The sequence below is a fragment of the Brassica napus genome, chromosome C4 (assembly GCF_020379485.1).
Source record: "Brassica napus cultivar Da-Ae chromosome C4, Da-Ae, whole genome shotgun sequence".
Lineage (NCBI taxonomy): Eukaryota > Viridiplantae > Streptophyta > Magnoliopsida > Brassicales > Brassicaceae > Brassica > Brassica napus.
In genome coordinates, this window is record NC_063447.1 from 17,661,337 (window position 1) to 17,674,909 (window position 13,573).

The window sequence follows — 13,573 nt, forward strand, 5'->3', positions numbered from 1 at the left end:
AAAATTTTACATATAAATAATAAGAAATATACAATCCTGGTCTTCAGTAGCAGAGCCAGGAAATATTTTTAGTGGAGTCATAATTTATATTAATATTTTTAAATATTTTTTTAATATCAGTTAAAAATACTATTACATAAATCATTAGATATTAAAAATCTTTTAAATTTTAAGAGAATATTCGATAAAACAAAAAAAAATACAGTGCTAAAAGTATTTTAGTAAAAAAAAATTATTTGTTATACCAGTTCCAAAAAAAATATTATTTAAGGCTTTGAAACAAAGTAGAAAATGATCTTAAATAATTGTAAAACAAATAAAAATTCAAAAGCTTTTAACATGACAAGAAAAATATTATCTGTAGAAAATATTTTAAAGAATGAGAAACGTTTGAAGCTAAAAAAACATACAATCAAACATCTAAGAAACAATGGAAAGATACAAATAAGTTTGAAAAGCAAACAAAAACTAGTTTGACCCATATATTCAACATAAAATCAGGCTTTTAGGTCCATAATTATGTAAAGAAAAAGGTAAAAAAAATGTCAACTTGAACTAGGTGCAGCATTGAGGTTTGATCGTGGAAAAGGGCGGTCAAGGCAAAGGTATTTAAACCAACTGAGCAATTGATATTAACGTGTCTAAGCTTATATATTTTAATTTTCATATTTTAAGCTGACCCCCTCCTGCCCATGTAGATCCCCCCCTGCTGGTCTTGGCTCGGTTACATTAGAATAAAATTTTAAGGATCCTGTTTTTCAGTCTGTTGATGAGTTTCAATCTGGTCATGCTTAATAAGCAATGACAGAAGATGACTTGACGAAAGTGCATAGGCTTCACCCGACTTGACAAAGCACCCCTTCACACGCCTTCTCACATTAAACCTCTCCTAGAGACATAACTCACTGTTCTCGCCTCTCTCTGTTCTTATCTCTCTATGTTCCTGTTCTCTATCTCTCTCTGTCTGTTATGTCGTCTCTCTGTTACGTCGAAGGAAGGAGACAAACGATATATAATTCAAAGACGTGAGAACTATGGTTTAACGTTGACGGGTCAGGTTTAATGATTATGGGTAATCGCAGTTTTCTAATCGCTATTAGCAGGATGAAACGTGATTATTCTGATTTTATTAATTTTGTGGAATTAGGTTGGATTGTTTAATTTAAGTTTGCGGGGGTTGTCGATGAGAGTAAAACTTGGGGGATATGAAACTTCTTAATAATATGCATCAATAAAAAGAACAATGCATATTTTTAGATATATATATATATCTCGTAGACATTAATTGAAAAGTGATTTGCTTAGATTTTTTCACCATAATCATTCTAACAAATAAATGATGACATGTACATTAAAAATGATAATATGGATTAGCATATGTTGATAACATAAAATGAGTGGATGGCGATATTGGCGACGGCGGCGTGAGACTGGAGATCTACTCTAATCAATACACTCTTTGGTGATTGATTGATTGATTAGTCTCTCCCCATCAGATCGATCCTTGTCGTCTGGTGGTGTATGTCCTCTTTCATCACAACAAAGTTTCTGCATTCGCTCCTCGTTCTATCGATCTGTAACCAGTCATCACATCATCTATTGTTTCTTTGAACGATAGTATCAATACCAATGGCATCTAGCAAGGGCAAAGGCATACTCATTGAGGACGATGAGGAACCGATCTTGTTACCGGATCAAGATGATGAAAATCACATTCGGGATTATAGTTTGTCTCTTATTGGCAAAGTATTAAACCCAAAAAAAAACGTAGACCGTCTCATTGTAGCTATGCCTGAGCAATGGGGTATGTCAGAAAAGATCTCAGCGTGTAATCTGGGAAACGGGAGATTCTTGTTCAACTTTGACAACGAGGAGGATCTTAATTCTGTCTTCAGCCAAGGACCCTTTCACCATAACTTCTGTATGTTCGTCCTTGTACGATGGGAGCTTGTGATTGATGAGAACTATCCAACGATGATCCCATTCTGGATTCAGCTCCATGGAATCCCCTTACATCTCTGTACTGAACATAACCTCAAAGCTATTGGAGATAGACTCGGAAAGCTTGAGAATGTTGACACTACTGATGGAAAAATCCAGGTTGGGATTGATTCATCAAAACCATTGTTGTTCTCCCGTAAACTTCAAACAAGGAATAAGGAGGACATCACAATTAAGCTGCATTATGAGAAGCTCTTTAAGCACTGCTCTACATGTGGCCTTATGTCACATGAGAACCAAGACTGTCCTATGAAAGCAGTGGAGAGCCAAGTGACACCTCGTGAGACAGTGTTTGACAGAGTAAGTTCGGACAATACCATAGGGCGCCTACCTGATGAAAGGCAGGTGGGAAGCTCGCGTATAGAGAGTTCACGGGTACTACGATCCTCACATTCAACTCGTGCTCAAAGAGATCTTACTTCTCGAGACACAAGATACAAGCCATATACGCATGCTCGAAACCGGCCCAATGAAGGTAGATACGCAGAGCCTAATAAAGATCAGGTGTGGAAAGAAAAACAACAAAGGCCTCTGCAGATAAATGACAAAGGTGCAAGGGATTCAAGAGCTTACAAGGGTTCAGGATCGGGGACAGCTCTTGTGGCTGAAACATCCCAGGCAGTAACGGAGAGCTCAACTGCACGGGAAGCTAGGATGAGTACCAAGACAGTTAATGATCACAATGTTACTTTCCGCCCCTCCTCGGACAGAGCCGGTTCTCAGGTCAAACAGAGTTCTGTAGCAGATGACCTTATACCTCCCTATGATGCACTCAAGATAGATGCGCTTAATGAAGATGAACAGGGGAATGAAGATCAGATAGTCGATGCGGAGATGCATGACCCTATCGTTGGTAATGAACTCATGTTGCTTGATGAGGATGACCTGTTGGGTGATGAACTCACAGAGGATAAGAGCCAAGATGAACAAAGCCTCGACAGAACATTGCAGGGGAATGAAACTGATAACTCAATTCTTATGATTGAGGCTAAGGAGTTAAATGAGGAGGCTGATAAAGCACTTACAAGAAGTGCTACTCGCTCGTTGGTCTCCGCAGGTTCTAATCAAAGACGAGTCTCTCCAAGAATCAATGCAAAACTGTCAGCCGAGAGTGGTACTCAGGCCCGAAGGGGACAGCAGCTAGTATCAGCATCGCGGAAGCCGCGGGCAGGTGCGATCGTTCAGAAGAAAGGTATGGTGGATACCAAACATCCACCCCACCTTGATCAATGAAGGTACTCAGTTGGAACTGTCGAGGGATAGGGAACGACCTCACAGTTCGACGCCTCAAGGAGATGTGTCAGAAGCATCGCCCAGGACTCTTGTTCCTCTCTGAGACTAAGAATAGGTTTTAATAAATTGTTTACCGTTGAGCCTCTTGGCCAACGTGGTGGTTTACCTTTATTTTTTATGGATGAATTTCAAGTTGATGTTTTATTTTCTAATAATCGAATGATTGATGTTAAAGCAGTCATTAATGGAATAAAAGTCTTTATGACGTTTGTTTATGGAGATCCTGTGTTAGAAAAAAGAGACGAAGTTTGGGAACGTCTTACGCGTTTCTCAACAACTAAAGAAGGACCCTGGTTTATGATAGGCGACTTTAATGAGATCACAGGACACAATGAGAAAGAAGGGGGAAGAAAACAATCTGATGCTTCATTTCTTTTTTTAAATCAAATGATATCAGATTGTGGAATGCTAAAATTCTCTTGTACTGGGAACCAACTGTCATGGGCAGGAAAACGTACTATTGGCACTGTTCGATGTCGAATGGATCGGGCTCTTGGTAATGAAGATTGGCACAAGAAGTTTCCACATTCCAAAGCTCAATACTTAAGAATGTGGGGATCAAATCATCGTCCGGTTCTAGCAGATATACTATTCAAACCAACCAGGAAGAGGAAAACTTTCAAATTGATATACGCTGGCTGGAAAGTGAAGAAATACAACAAGTAATCTTAGATGGATGGAACTCCCCAGAAATTTCTCCTAATGCAAATATAATGGATCATATATCAAGCTGCTGGAAAGCACTAGCTCAGTGGAAGAGAGAAAGGGATTTGAACTCTGCAAAATTGGTCGAGGACCTTAAAGCTAAGGTTGATAATCTTTACTCGGACGATGATGCCACAACCGAAGAGATAGCAGAGGCTTTGAAAGAACTAACTGATGCTCTTAAGGCAGAAGAACAATTCTAGAAACAGAAGAGCAGAATTCTTTGGCTTTTGGAAGGTGACTTGAACACTAAATTCTTTCATGCCATTACAAAACAACGACGAGCCAGGAATAAGATCACAAGCCTTATAGACTCAGAAGGAAACCTTGTAGAGGAGGAGGAAAAACTAGTAGCCGTTGCTACTAGTTACTTTAGAGATTTGATTCAGTCATCCAATCCACAACTCATTGATGAGGCTTTGGAAAATGTTACTACAACCATATCTGACCTGTGGAACACAGACCTTACAGCTCCTGTTTCGGAATGGGAAGTTAAATTGGCCCTCTTTGCAATGCACCCAGAAAAGGCGCCGGGTCCTGATGGTTTCACTGCTTTATTCTACCAAAAGTTCTGGGACATTGTGAAGGAAGACTTAACTTGTATGGTTAATGAGTTCCTTTTTGATGGAACAATGGCCAATGGCCTCAATGATGCAAACATTTGCCTAATACCTAAGAAGGAGAAACCAAATGAAATGTCACAGTTTCGGCCCATTAGCCTGTGTAATGTCAGCTACAAGATAATATCTAAGGTCCTATGCCAAAGATTGAAGAAATTGCTACCGGATCGAATATTTGAAACTCAGTCAGCCTTTGTTGCTGGAAGACAGATAACAAATAATGTTTTGATAGCACAGGAAATGTTACATGCTCTACGCACGAATTCCAGGGGAAGAGAGAAGCGAATGGCGATAAAGACTGACATGAGTAAGGCCTACGATAGGTTAGAATGGGATTTTATCAGTGCGGTCATGAAGAATATGGGATTCTCAGATACTTGGATTGAGTGGATAATGCGATGCGTATCATTGGTGAAATACCATGACCTATTCAATGGTCAGCCGCGAGGAAATATAATCCCAAAATGGGGATTGCGACAGGGAGATCATTTGTCTCCTTTTATATTCATCTTATGCACGGAAGCGCTCATAAGCCTTCTGAATCATGCAGAGAATCAAGGAAAGATAACGGGGATGAGCGTTTCACGCGCTAGCCCTCTGGTATCCCACCTTCTCTTTGCTGATGATATCCTGTTCTTCTGCAAGGCCGAGCCATGTGAATGCGATGAAGTCATGAAAGCACTTTAGACCTATGGAAAAGCTTCTGGACAATGCATAAATTTTGAAAAATCTTCCTTACTCTTTGGTAAGAGAATACCGGGACATGTTAAGGATACTTTAAAAGCGTCAACTGGGATTGCAAATGAGGGGGGGGGGGAATGGGTACTTATCTTGGTATCCCTGAAGATATTAGCGGTTCAAAGGTAAGGCTCTTTGCCTTTCTGAAGGAACGACTACAAGGCGGTGTAAATGGCTGGACATGAAGATGGCTATCAAAGGGAGAAAAGGAGGTGCTCATAAAGTCTATATTGTTGGCTCTGCCCACGTATGTAATGTCAACCCTCCTTATACCTTTAGAGACATGCGAGAACTTAGCTAGTGCCATTGCACAGTTCTGGTGGAGCTCAAACCCTCCTAAAAGAGGAATTCACTGGGTTAAGTGGGAGAAACTCTGCAAATCAAGAGATGAAGGAGGAATAGGATTCATGATGATTCATGAGTTTAACCTCGCATTACTTGGGAAACAGTTATGGCGATTAGTGCAATTTCCTGACTCCTTATTGGCAAGGGTTCTGAGAGGACGATATTTCCGATGTAGCTCACCGTTGCGACTAAACGTTGTGAACAATCCCTCATATGGGTGGAAGAGTATAATGGCTGCAAACCAATTGATAGAGTTGGGGATTAGACAAAGCGTACATTCTGGTAATGAAATTAGGATCTGGGAAGATCTTTGGATCCCAACTATACCGGCAAGACCAGCTAGGCCAATTGCACTGGTGCTTCACTCAATGTTGCCAGTAAGTGAACTGATGATTGGGAACCCGAAGAGATGGAATAATCAGATGCTAGAAAACTATGTCCATCAGGATGACATCCCATTGATCCAATCGCTGGCCATAAGCCAGGATTATCATCGAGATGGATATTGCTGGAGCTATACGAAGAATGGAATGTACACTGTCAAATCAGGTTATTGGGTGGCAACTAACTTGCTTAAGGAGGAAACAATGGAGGCACAAGAACCTAGTATTACAAAGCTCCAGGCCTTTGCTTGGAAAATAAAAGCGCCTTCAAAGATCAGACATCACATCTGGCAAATGATACCTGGACAGTTAGCAGTAACGAGTAATCTTACTCATCGTCATATGAGATGTGACAACCATTGCCCTCGGTGTGGTGCAGATGATGAAACTATAAATCATGCCATCTTCGAATGCCCTCTGGCCCTACAGACTTGGGCACACGCGACAACACCAACCCCGCCAACACTATTCCCAAGTGGAAGCCACTTCACAAATATAGATTACCTCTTCTCGCGAAAGAATGATAATGAAGATCCAGAATTGGACAAGAAGGATCCATATCCTTGCATCATATGGTACATCTGGAAAGCGAGAAACGATAAACTCTTTAGAGGGATAGATAGGGACCCTTTGGAAACTGTTAGACACACGGAATCAGAATGCCAGGCCTGGTTTGAAGCAAACCAAAGACCAGAAGGATTGGTGGAAGCACAAAACCCAAAACGGGCTCCAATCTTAGAGAGATGCATGATAGATGGATCCTGGACACATAACGCACTCTTTAGTGGCTATGGGTGGACATGGATAAACTCAAGAGGAGTGACGCAACTTTTGGGAGCAAGGAATCAACGCCGACGAATCTCACCATTGCATTCAGAACTGGAGGCTTTATCTTGGGCAATGGAGTGTATGCTTCAGGTATCGACATGTCAATCCTTTGAGACCGACTGCAAGGGCTTAATCTCGATGATCAAAGACCCCAGAGCATGGCCAAACTTTTCTACTGAGCTGGAGGAGTTTATGAAGTTGAAGATCAGATTCACGGAGTTCTCGATTGTTTTTATTCCTCGTTCGAAAAATGTATAGTCTGATTCATTAGCTAAGATAGCCAGATCCTTTCATAAGGAATTGTATTACATTGGTTGTTCTGTTCCGATCTGGTTCCCCAAACCACCTCAAGCTTGAGTAATAGAATAGCCGTTTGAAGAAAAAAAAAATGAGTGTAGGAAGGGGGGGGGAAGGAATATGACACTTCTTAATAATATGCATCAGCAAAAAGAACAATGCATATCTATTAGATATATTTTATCTCCTAGACATTATTTGAAAAGTGATTTGCTTAGATGTTTTCACCATAATCATTATAACAAATAAATTAATAATGACATGTACATTAAAAAATGATAACATAGATCAGTATACGCAGCAAAAGGAACAATTTCTATCTTTAAATATATATATATATATATCTCCTAGACATTACTTGAGAACTGATTTGATTAGATGTTTTCACCACAATCATTCTAACAAATAAATGATGACATGTACTATTAAAAACGATAATTTGGATTAGTATACGTTGATAACATAAAATGAGTGTGGGTATGTGTTTTTCGGAGGAGGGGGGGGGGGGAGAGGGAATATGACACTTCTTAATAATATGCATCAGCAACATGAACAATATCTATTAAATATATTTTATCTCGTAGACATTATTTGAAAAGCGATTTGCTTAGATGTTTTCACCATAATCATTCTAACAAATAAATGATGACATGTACATTAAAAATGAAAACATGGATCAGTATACGCAGCAAAAGGAACAATGTCTATCTTTATATATATATATATATCTTCTAGACATTAGTTGAGAAGTGATTTGATGAGATGTTTTCACCATAATCATTCTAACAAATAAATGATGACATGTACTATTAAAAATGATAACATGGATTCTCTATAATTATGATTTAGTTTAACAAAATTATGATGTAAAGTTCAGTTATAGAAATATGACACTTCTTAATAATATGCATCAACAAAAGGAACAATGTATATCTTTAGTTTAGATATATATATCTCCTGGACATTATTTGAAAAGTGATTTGCTTAGGCGTTTTCACCATAATCATTCTAACAAATAAATGATGACATGTACATTAAAAATGATAACATAGAATCAGTATACGCAGCAAAAGTAACAATGTCTATCTTTAGATATGTATATCTCTTATACATTATTTGAGAAGTGATTTGCTTAGGTGTTTTCATCACAATCATTCTATCAAATAAATGATGACATGTATCTATTAAAAATGATAACATGGATCCTATGTAATTATGATTTCTTTTAACAAAATTGTGATGTAAAGTTCAATTATAGAAATTAAAATATAAAATAATAAATATATGGGACTTACTATAATTATAAAGTTATAAGCAAAGTAACTTAAATCTTAGATAATTTATTATAAAGTTACACACTAAACAAGTTACTAAAAAATATTCATTTATTTTCTTATTATTTTATATATTTTTAATGTTTGTAATGAGAAACATCTATATATGGTAAAATTGTAATAAAATATTGTGTCACTAATATGCATCAGTATACAGAGCAAAAGTAACAATGTAGATATATATATATATATATATATATCTCTTAGACATTATCTGAGAAGTGATTTGCTTAGGTGTTTTCACCACAATCATTCTAACAAATAAATGATGACACATACTATTAAAAACGATAAGGAACAATGTCTATCTTTAGATATATATATATATATATATATATATATATATATATATATATATATATATATATATATCGTAGACATTATTGGAGAAGTGATTTGGTTATGTGTTTTCACCACAATCATTCTAACAAATAAATGATTACATGTACTGTTAAAATGATAACATGGATCCTATATAATTATGATTTGGTTTAACACAATTATGACATAAAATTCAATTATAGAAACTCAAATATAAAATAATAAATATATGGTAGTTACTATAATTATAAAATTATAAGCAAAATAACTTAAATTTTAGATAATTTATTATAAACTACACACTAAACAAGTTACTAAAAAAATATTCAAATATTTTATTAGTATTTCATATATATTTTAATGTTTCTAACGAGAAACATCAATATATGGTAAAATTGTAATAATGTATTGTGTCACTACCTTAATTTTTATACATAATATAATGTTAAAAGAACAAACCTACAGTAGTACATGCATCAAACTCTTCGCAAATCTAAAGTCTGACAGAAGTAAGATACAACTTACCTTTTTTTTTTTGAATGACTTCAGTAAACGGGTCAGCTACCATATCTAAAGACCATCTCTTTCTTTGACACAATGTTTATGTCTCAAAGATGTATGCTGACTTTTAGGTCTTCTGTACTCTCATGACATTTGTGAATTGTGATCCTTCATTTAAAAATACAAACTTGACTATTCATATATGAATAGTCAGATGACATAAATCATCTGTTGTGACTTGTAAGCTATTTAAGAATATATTTAGCCATAAAACCTCTTTAACTTATGCTAAACATGCAATGAACGTAGCCTCCATTGAGGATAAACTTGCTAATAAATCAGAAAGATCTACTTCAATCGAATTATATTACAACAGAAAAGCTAAGAAGTTACTCTTTCTCTTAATAGGTAAATGTGAGAAATAAAAGAATATGCTCTTTTATTTAAATAACCTTAAACGCACAATTTCATTTGCAGAACCTTTATTAAATAAATATAGTATAAAATTGCTTATCTAAAAAATATATATTAATTGATCTTATGGATTTCTTTCATATTACCAATAAGTTAGATAGGTTTTTATATATTTCCTTTATAAAAATATCTAAATTTGTTAGCAAGTTTGAGAATCTAATATTGATTGATAGTTGTTTAGATACATATAAATACTTATTATAATCTACTAATTTAGAGTTATCCTTTTTATAAAATAAATCCACATATAAACGCATACACAAACTATTCATAGTTCATATAACCAAGCTATGAAGAATGAAATAGAAGAGAGGTTTGAAGATTGGAAAGGTAGAGAGGCAATCCCTGGCAAACATGGTGGGATCGGACCGGCATCTATTGCTTGTGGTAAAAATAAATAATCTGAAATGTTCTTCTTTATTTGTAAGAAAGTAATATTTATATAGTCATTATATGTATTTGTTGTGGTAACTGTAGTTGTAGAGGTGATGGAGAACATAGTGTTCGTTGCTAATGGATTCAATTTCGTTGAATACTTCATGAGTTCGATGCACTATTCACCAGCCACAGCAGCAAACATGGTCACTAACTTTATGGGAACAACGTTTTTGCTCACTCTTCTTGGTGGTTTTATTGCCGATTCTTTCCTTACTAATTTCACAACTTTCATCATCTTTTGTTGCTTGGAACTCATGGTAATTTAAACTTCATAAAGTTTCACCTAAACGTACCTGGCATTTACATAGTGTATTTAATATTAAAAAGAATATCACATTTTAACGCTACGGTTTACTCATATTAATAGGGATTAATCTTGCTGACATTCCAATCTTATAGCCCCAAGCTCCAGCCTGAGAGTGATAAAACACCCTCAACTCTTCAAGCAACGATTCTTTTTACAGGACTTTATGCGATGGCTTTTGGTGCTGGCGGTATCAAAGCCTCGTTGCCCACCCATGGAGGCGATCAACTTGACAGGGGAAATCCAAGACTGATCTCAAGATTCTTTAATTGGTTTTACTTCTCTATATGTTGTGGATCCATCTTGGCAGTAACTATTGTGGTGTCAATCGAGGAGAGCAAAGGTTGGTTTTGGAGCTTTACTATCTCAGCCGGGACTCTAGCCCTTGCACTTCTTATTTTCATGGCAGGGTTACCGTTTTATCGATTCAAGTCTCCTACTGGAAGTTCATTGACAAGGATCACAAAAGTGATTGTTTCTGCTGCACGAAACCGAAATAAGTCTGATTTGGATGAGGAGATGATGCAAAGTCTTACCTCTACGGACGAGGGCATTTCTCATACCAAGTTGAAGTAAGTGGTCTAACGCATTTGATTATTGTTTGTATTAAAAAAATATTTTATATTTACTTGAAGCTATTTTTTAGGTGTTTAGATAAAGCAATGTTGAACAAAAACATCTCAGCAATAGAAGTTGCGGAAACAAGAACATTTTTGGGTCTCCTGCTAATCTTTTTTAGCACGATTGCTATGAACTGCTGCTTGGCACAACTATCGACTTTCTCGGTACAACAAGGCATGATCATGGATAGAAAACTCTTTGGTTCCTTCGAGATCCCCGTGCCTTCTCTGGTCGTTATTCCTCTACTCCTCGTGATTTTATCAATACCTTTATATGACTATTTCGGAAAAGGGATCTCATCAGACATATCACCAAGCTTCAATTTAAATCGCATCCGACTTGGCCTAGCTCTCTCATCTTTTTCGATGGTGGTTGCAGCGATTGTGGAAACGACGAGGAAATATGTAGCGGTTCATTACGACTTCAAAATATCTGTTTTATGGCTAATGGTTCAGTATCTGATGCTAACTGTGGCTGATACGTTGGCATTTGGAGGGATGCTAGATTTCTTTTATAGAGAAGCTCCATCGAACATGAAAAGTATGAGCACGGCATTGGGCTGGTGTTCGGCCGCATTTGGTTTCTTCCTTAGCACAGCTCTTGTGGAGATCACCAATACGATCACAGGTTGGCTTGGTCATCAATGGCTTGGTGGAGAAGATCTCAACGAAACAAGTCTTGAATTGTTTTATGTGGTCCTTTTTGTTCTTAATACTCTTAATCTTCTTAACTATAACTTCTGGACTAAGGGATATTAAGCGACACAACAAAGTATCAATTATGTATGAATTATGTCAAAAATGTCCATGAGATATAGTTCTAGTATTATCTAGTATGTTGTATTATTTTGATATGTCATCATCCAGATTCAACATGAATATCATAAATATTGTTGACAAAATAAATGAATTTTGAAAATATTTATTCATAAAAAATTGAGTTTCACAAAGACGCTTTGAATTATTATTTTACTGCAAAAAATAAAGTATGTATACTGAGAATCAGTTGCATGTTATGCATCACATTCTTTAAACCTTTTATTTTTAGGGTTGACATAGTTGGCAATTGGCATAATAAGCCATTATACGTACAGTGGAATTGGTTTGGTGAATATATGTTCTGTGAAACGAAACAAAAAAAAAATTGTGCAAGGAAACGAGTAACGGTCTTGTAGTGACGCATGCGCGCAGTTTTTTTTTTTCCTTTTTAGTGAAACTTTTTTTTATTGATTTTCAACCCTAAATGGCAACCGAAACAGTAACCTCCGGCTGGGATTAAGGACAAACAGTGGCTAAATGGAAGGGAAAAAGTCGGTGACATTGGGGAGGAAGACCGAACACCGGTGGACGTGAGCATAAGAACATAGCCATCGCGCCGGAAGAAGAGCTGAGCGCCGGATTGTCCAGACCTGGCACATAGAGCCCCTGGAAATAGGATAATAATCCTATCTCCGGGATCTGGTCTTTCTCTGACCCACGGACAACAAAGTTGCCTACCGCCAGAGAAATAGCTGACCACCGCTTTCCACATCTGGACCAGCTATTTAGCCGCGTTTGTCACCTCCACTCTCAGAGTTCGGTATTGCTTTATTCATGCAACAATGGCCCAAAGTAAATAAAACTTGGAGATAGTATATATATTACTAACATAAGCGGAGAACGTATCACTGTATCAATCACGGACTTGTTCATATCCTTCAAGAAGATCGCATGAGCCTGTAAATATTAAAACCACACCAAAAAAGGAGAGATGGTTATTGCATGGTTTTGTTAGGTTGCAGATAAATTTTATATTAAACATGCAAGTTAGAGATGGCTAATGTCGACAGATGCCTCATCAGGACCTCGGATGGATACAATAGAAGACTCAGTGAGACAACCGTAAGCTTCCCCTGGAGCAATCAAGTAAGGATGATAATCGTTAGCTCAGTGACCAGCTAGGCATGTTAAAATAAATTGCAATTACATATATGATATTTAAGCAGTACATAAATGTGAAGATAATCTATATATTTACAAAACTGATTGCTTTACTGAATTATAAACCATATATTTGAAATTTTAATCCAATAAGGTGAGAAACCTTTTTATTAGCACCTCACTTGGTCAATCAAATCTGGATTCGTAAAACCCCAACATTTGTTTCTATATGTGTGACAAACATCTTCACATGAATTGTAGCAGTCATGCGCTTGTCCTGCAAGGAAAAACAACATACGTCACATGAAAGCTAGGAAAGAAAAATTGAAAACAAGCCATCAACTATTCTGAAATAATGTCTCATACCAAAAAAAAAAGTTACGTTTGTGCTAAGCAATGAAGATCTACTATATTTACGCAGTTATCTATTTTCTCCTTGTTCAACGTCAGG

General features: G+C 36.6%; 1 protein-coding gene across 1 annotated transcript; it reads left to right on the forward strand.

Moving 5' to 3' along the window:
• The first annotated feature begins 9,481 nt into the window (after nt 1–9,481).
• Nucleotides 9,482–11,969, forward strand: LOC111213878 (protein NRT1/ PTR FAMILY 4.2-like). The gene is made up of 4 exons (XM_022715717.2): nt 9,482–10,227; nt 10,318–10,535; nt 10,646–11,154; nt 11,229–11,969. The coding sequence occupies exons 1-4, from the start codon at nt 10,131–10,133 to the stop codon at nt 11,959–11,961; spliced, it is 1,557 nt and encodes a 518-aa protein (XP_022571438.1). The 5' UTR covers nt 9,482–10,130; the 3' UTR covers nt 11,962–11,969.
• Nucleotides 11,970–13,573: the final 1,604 nt, after the last annotated feature.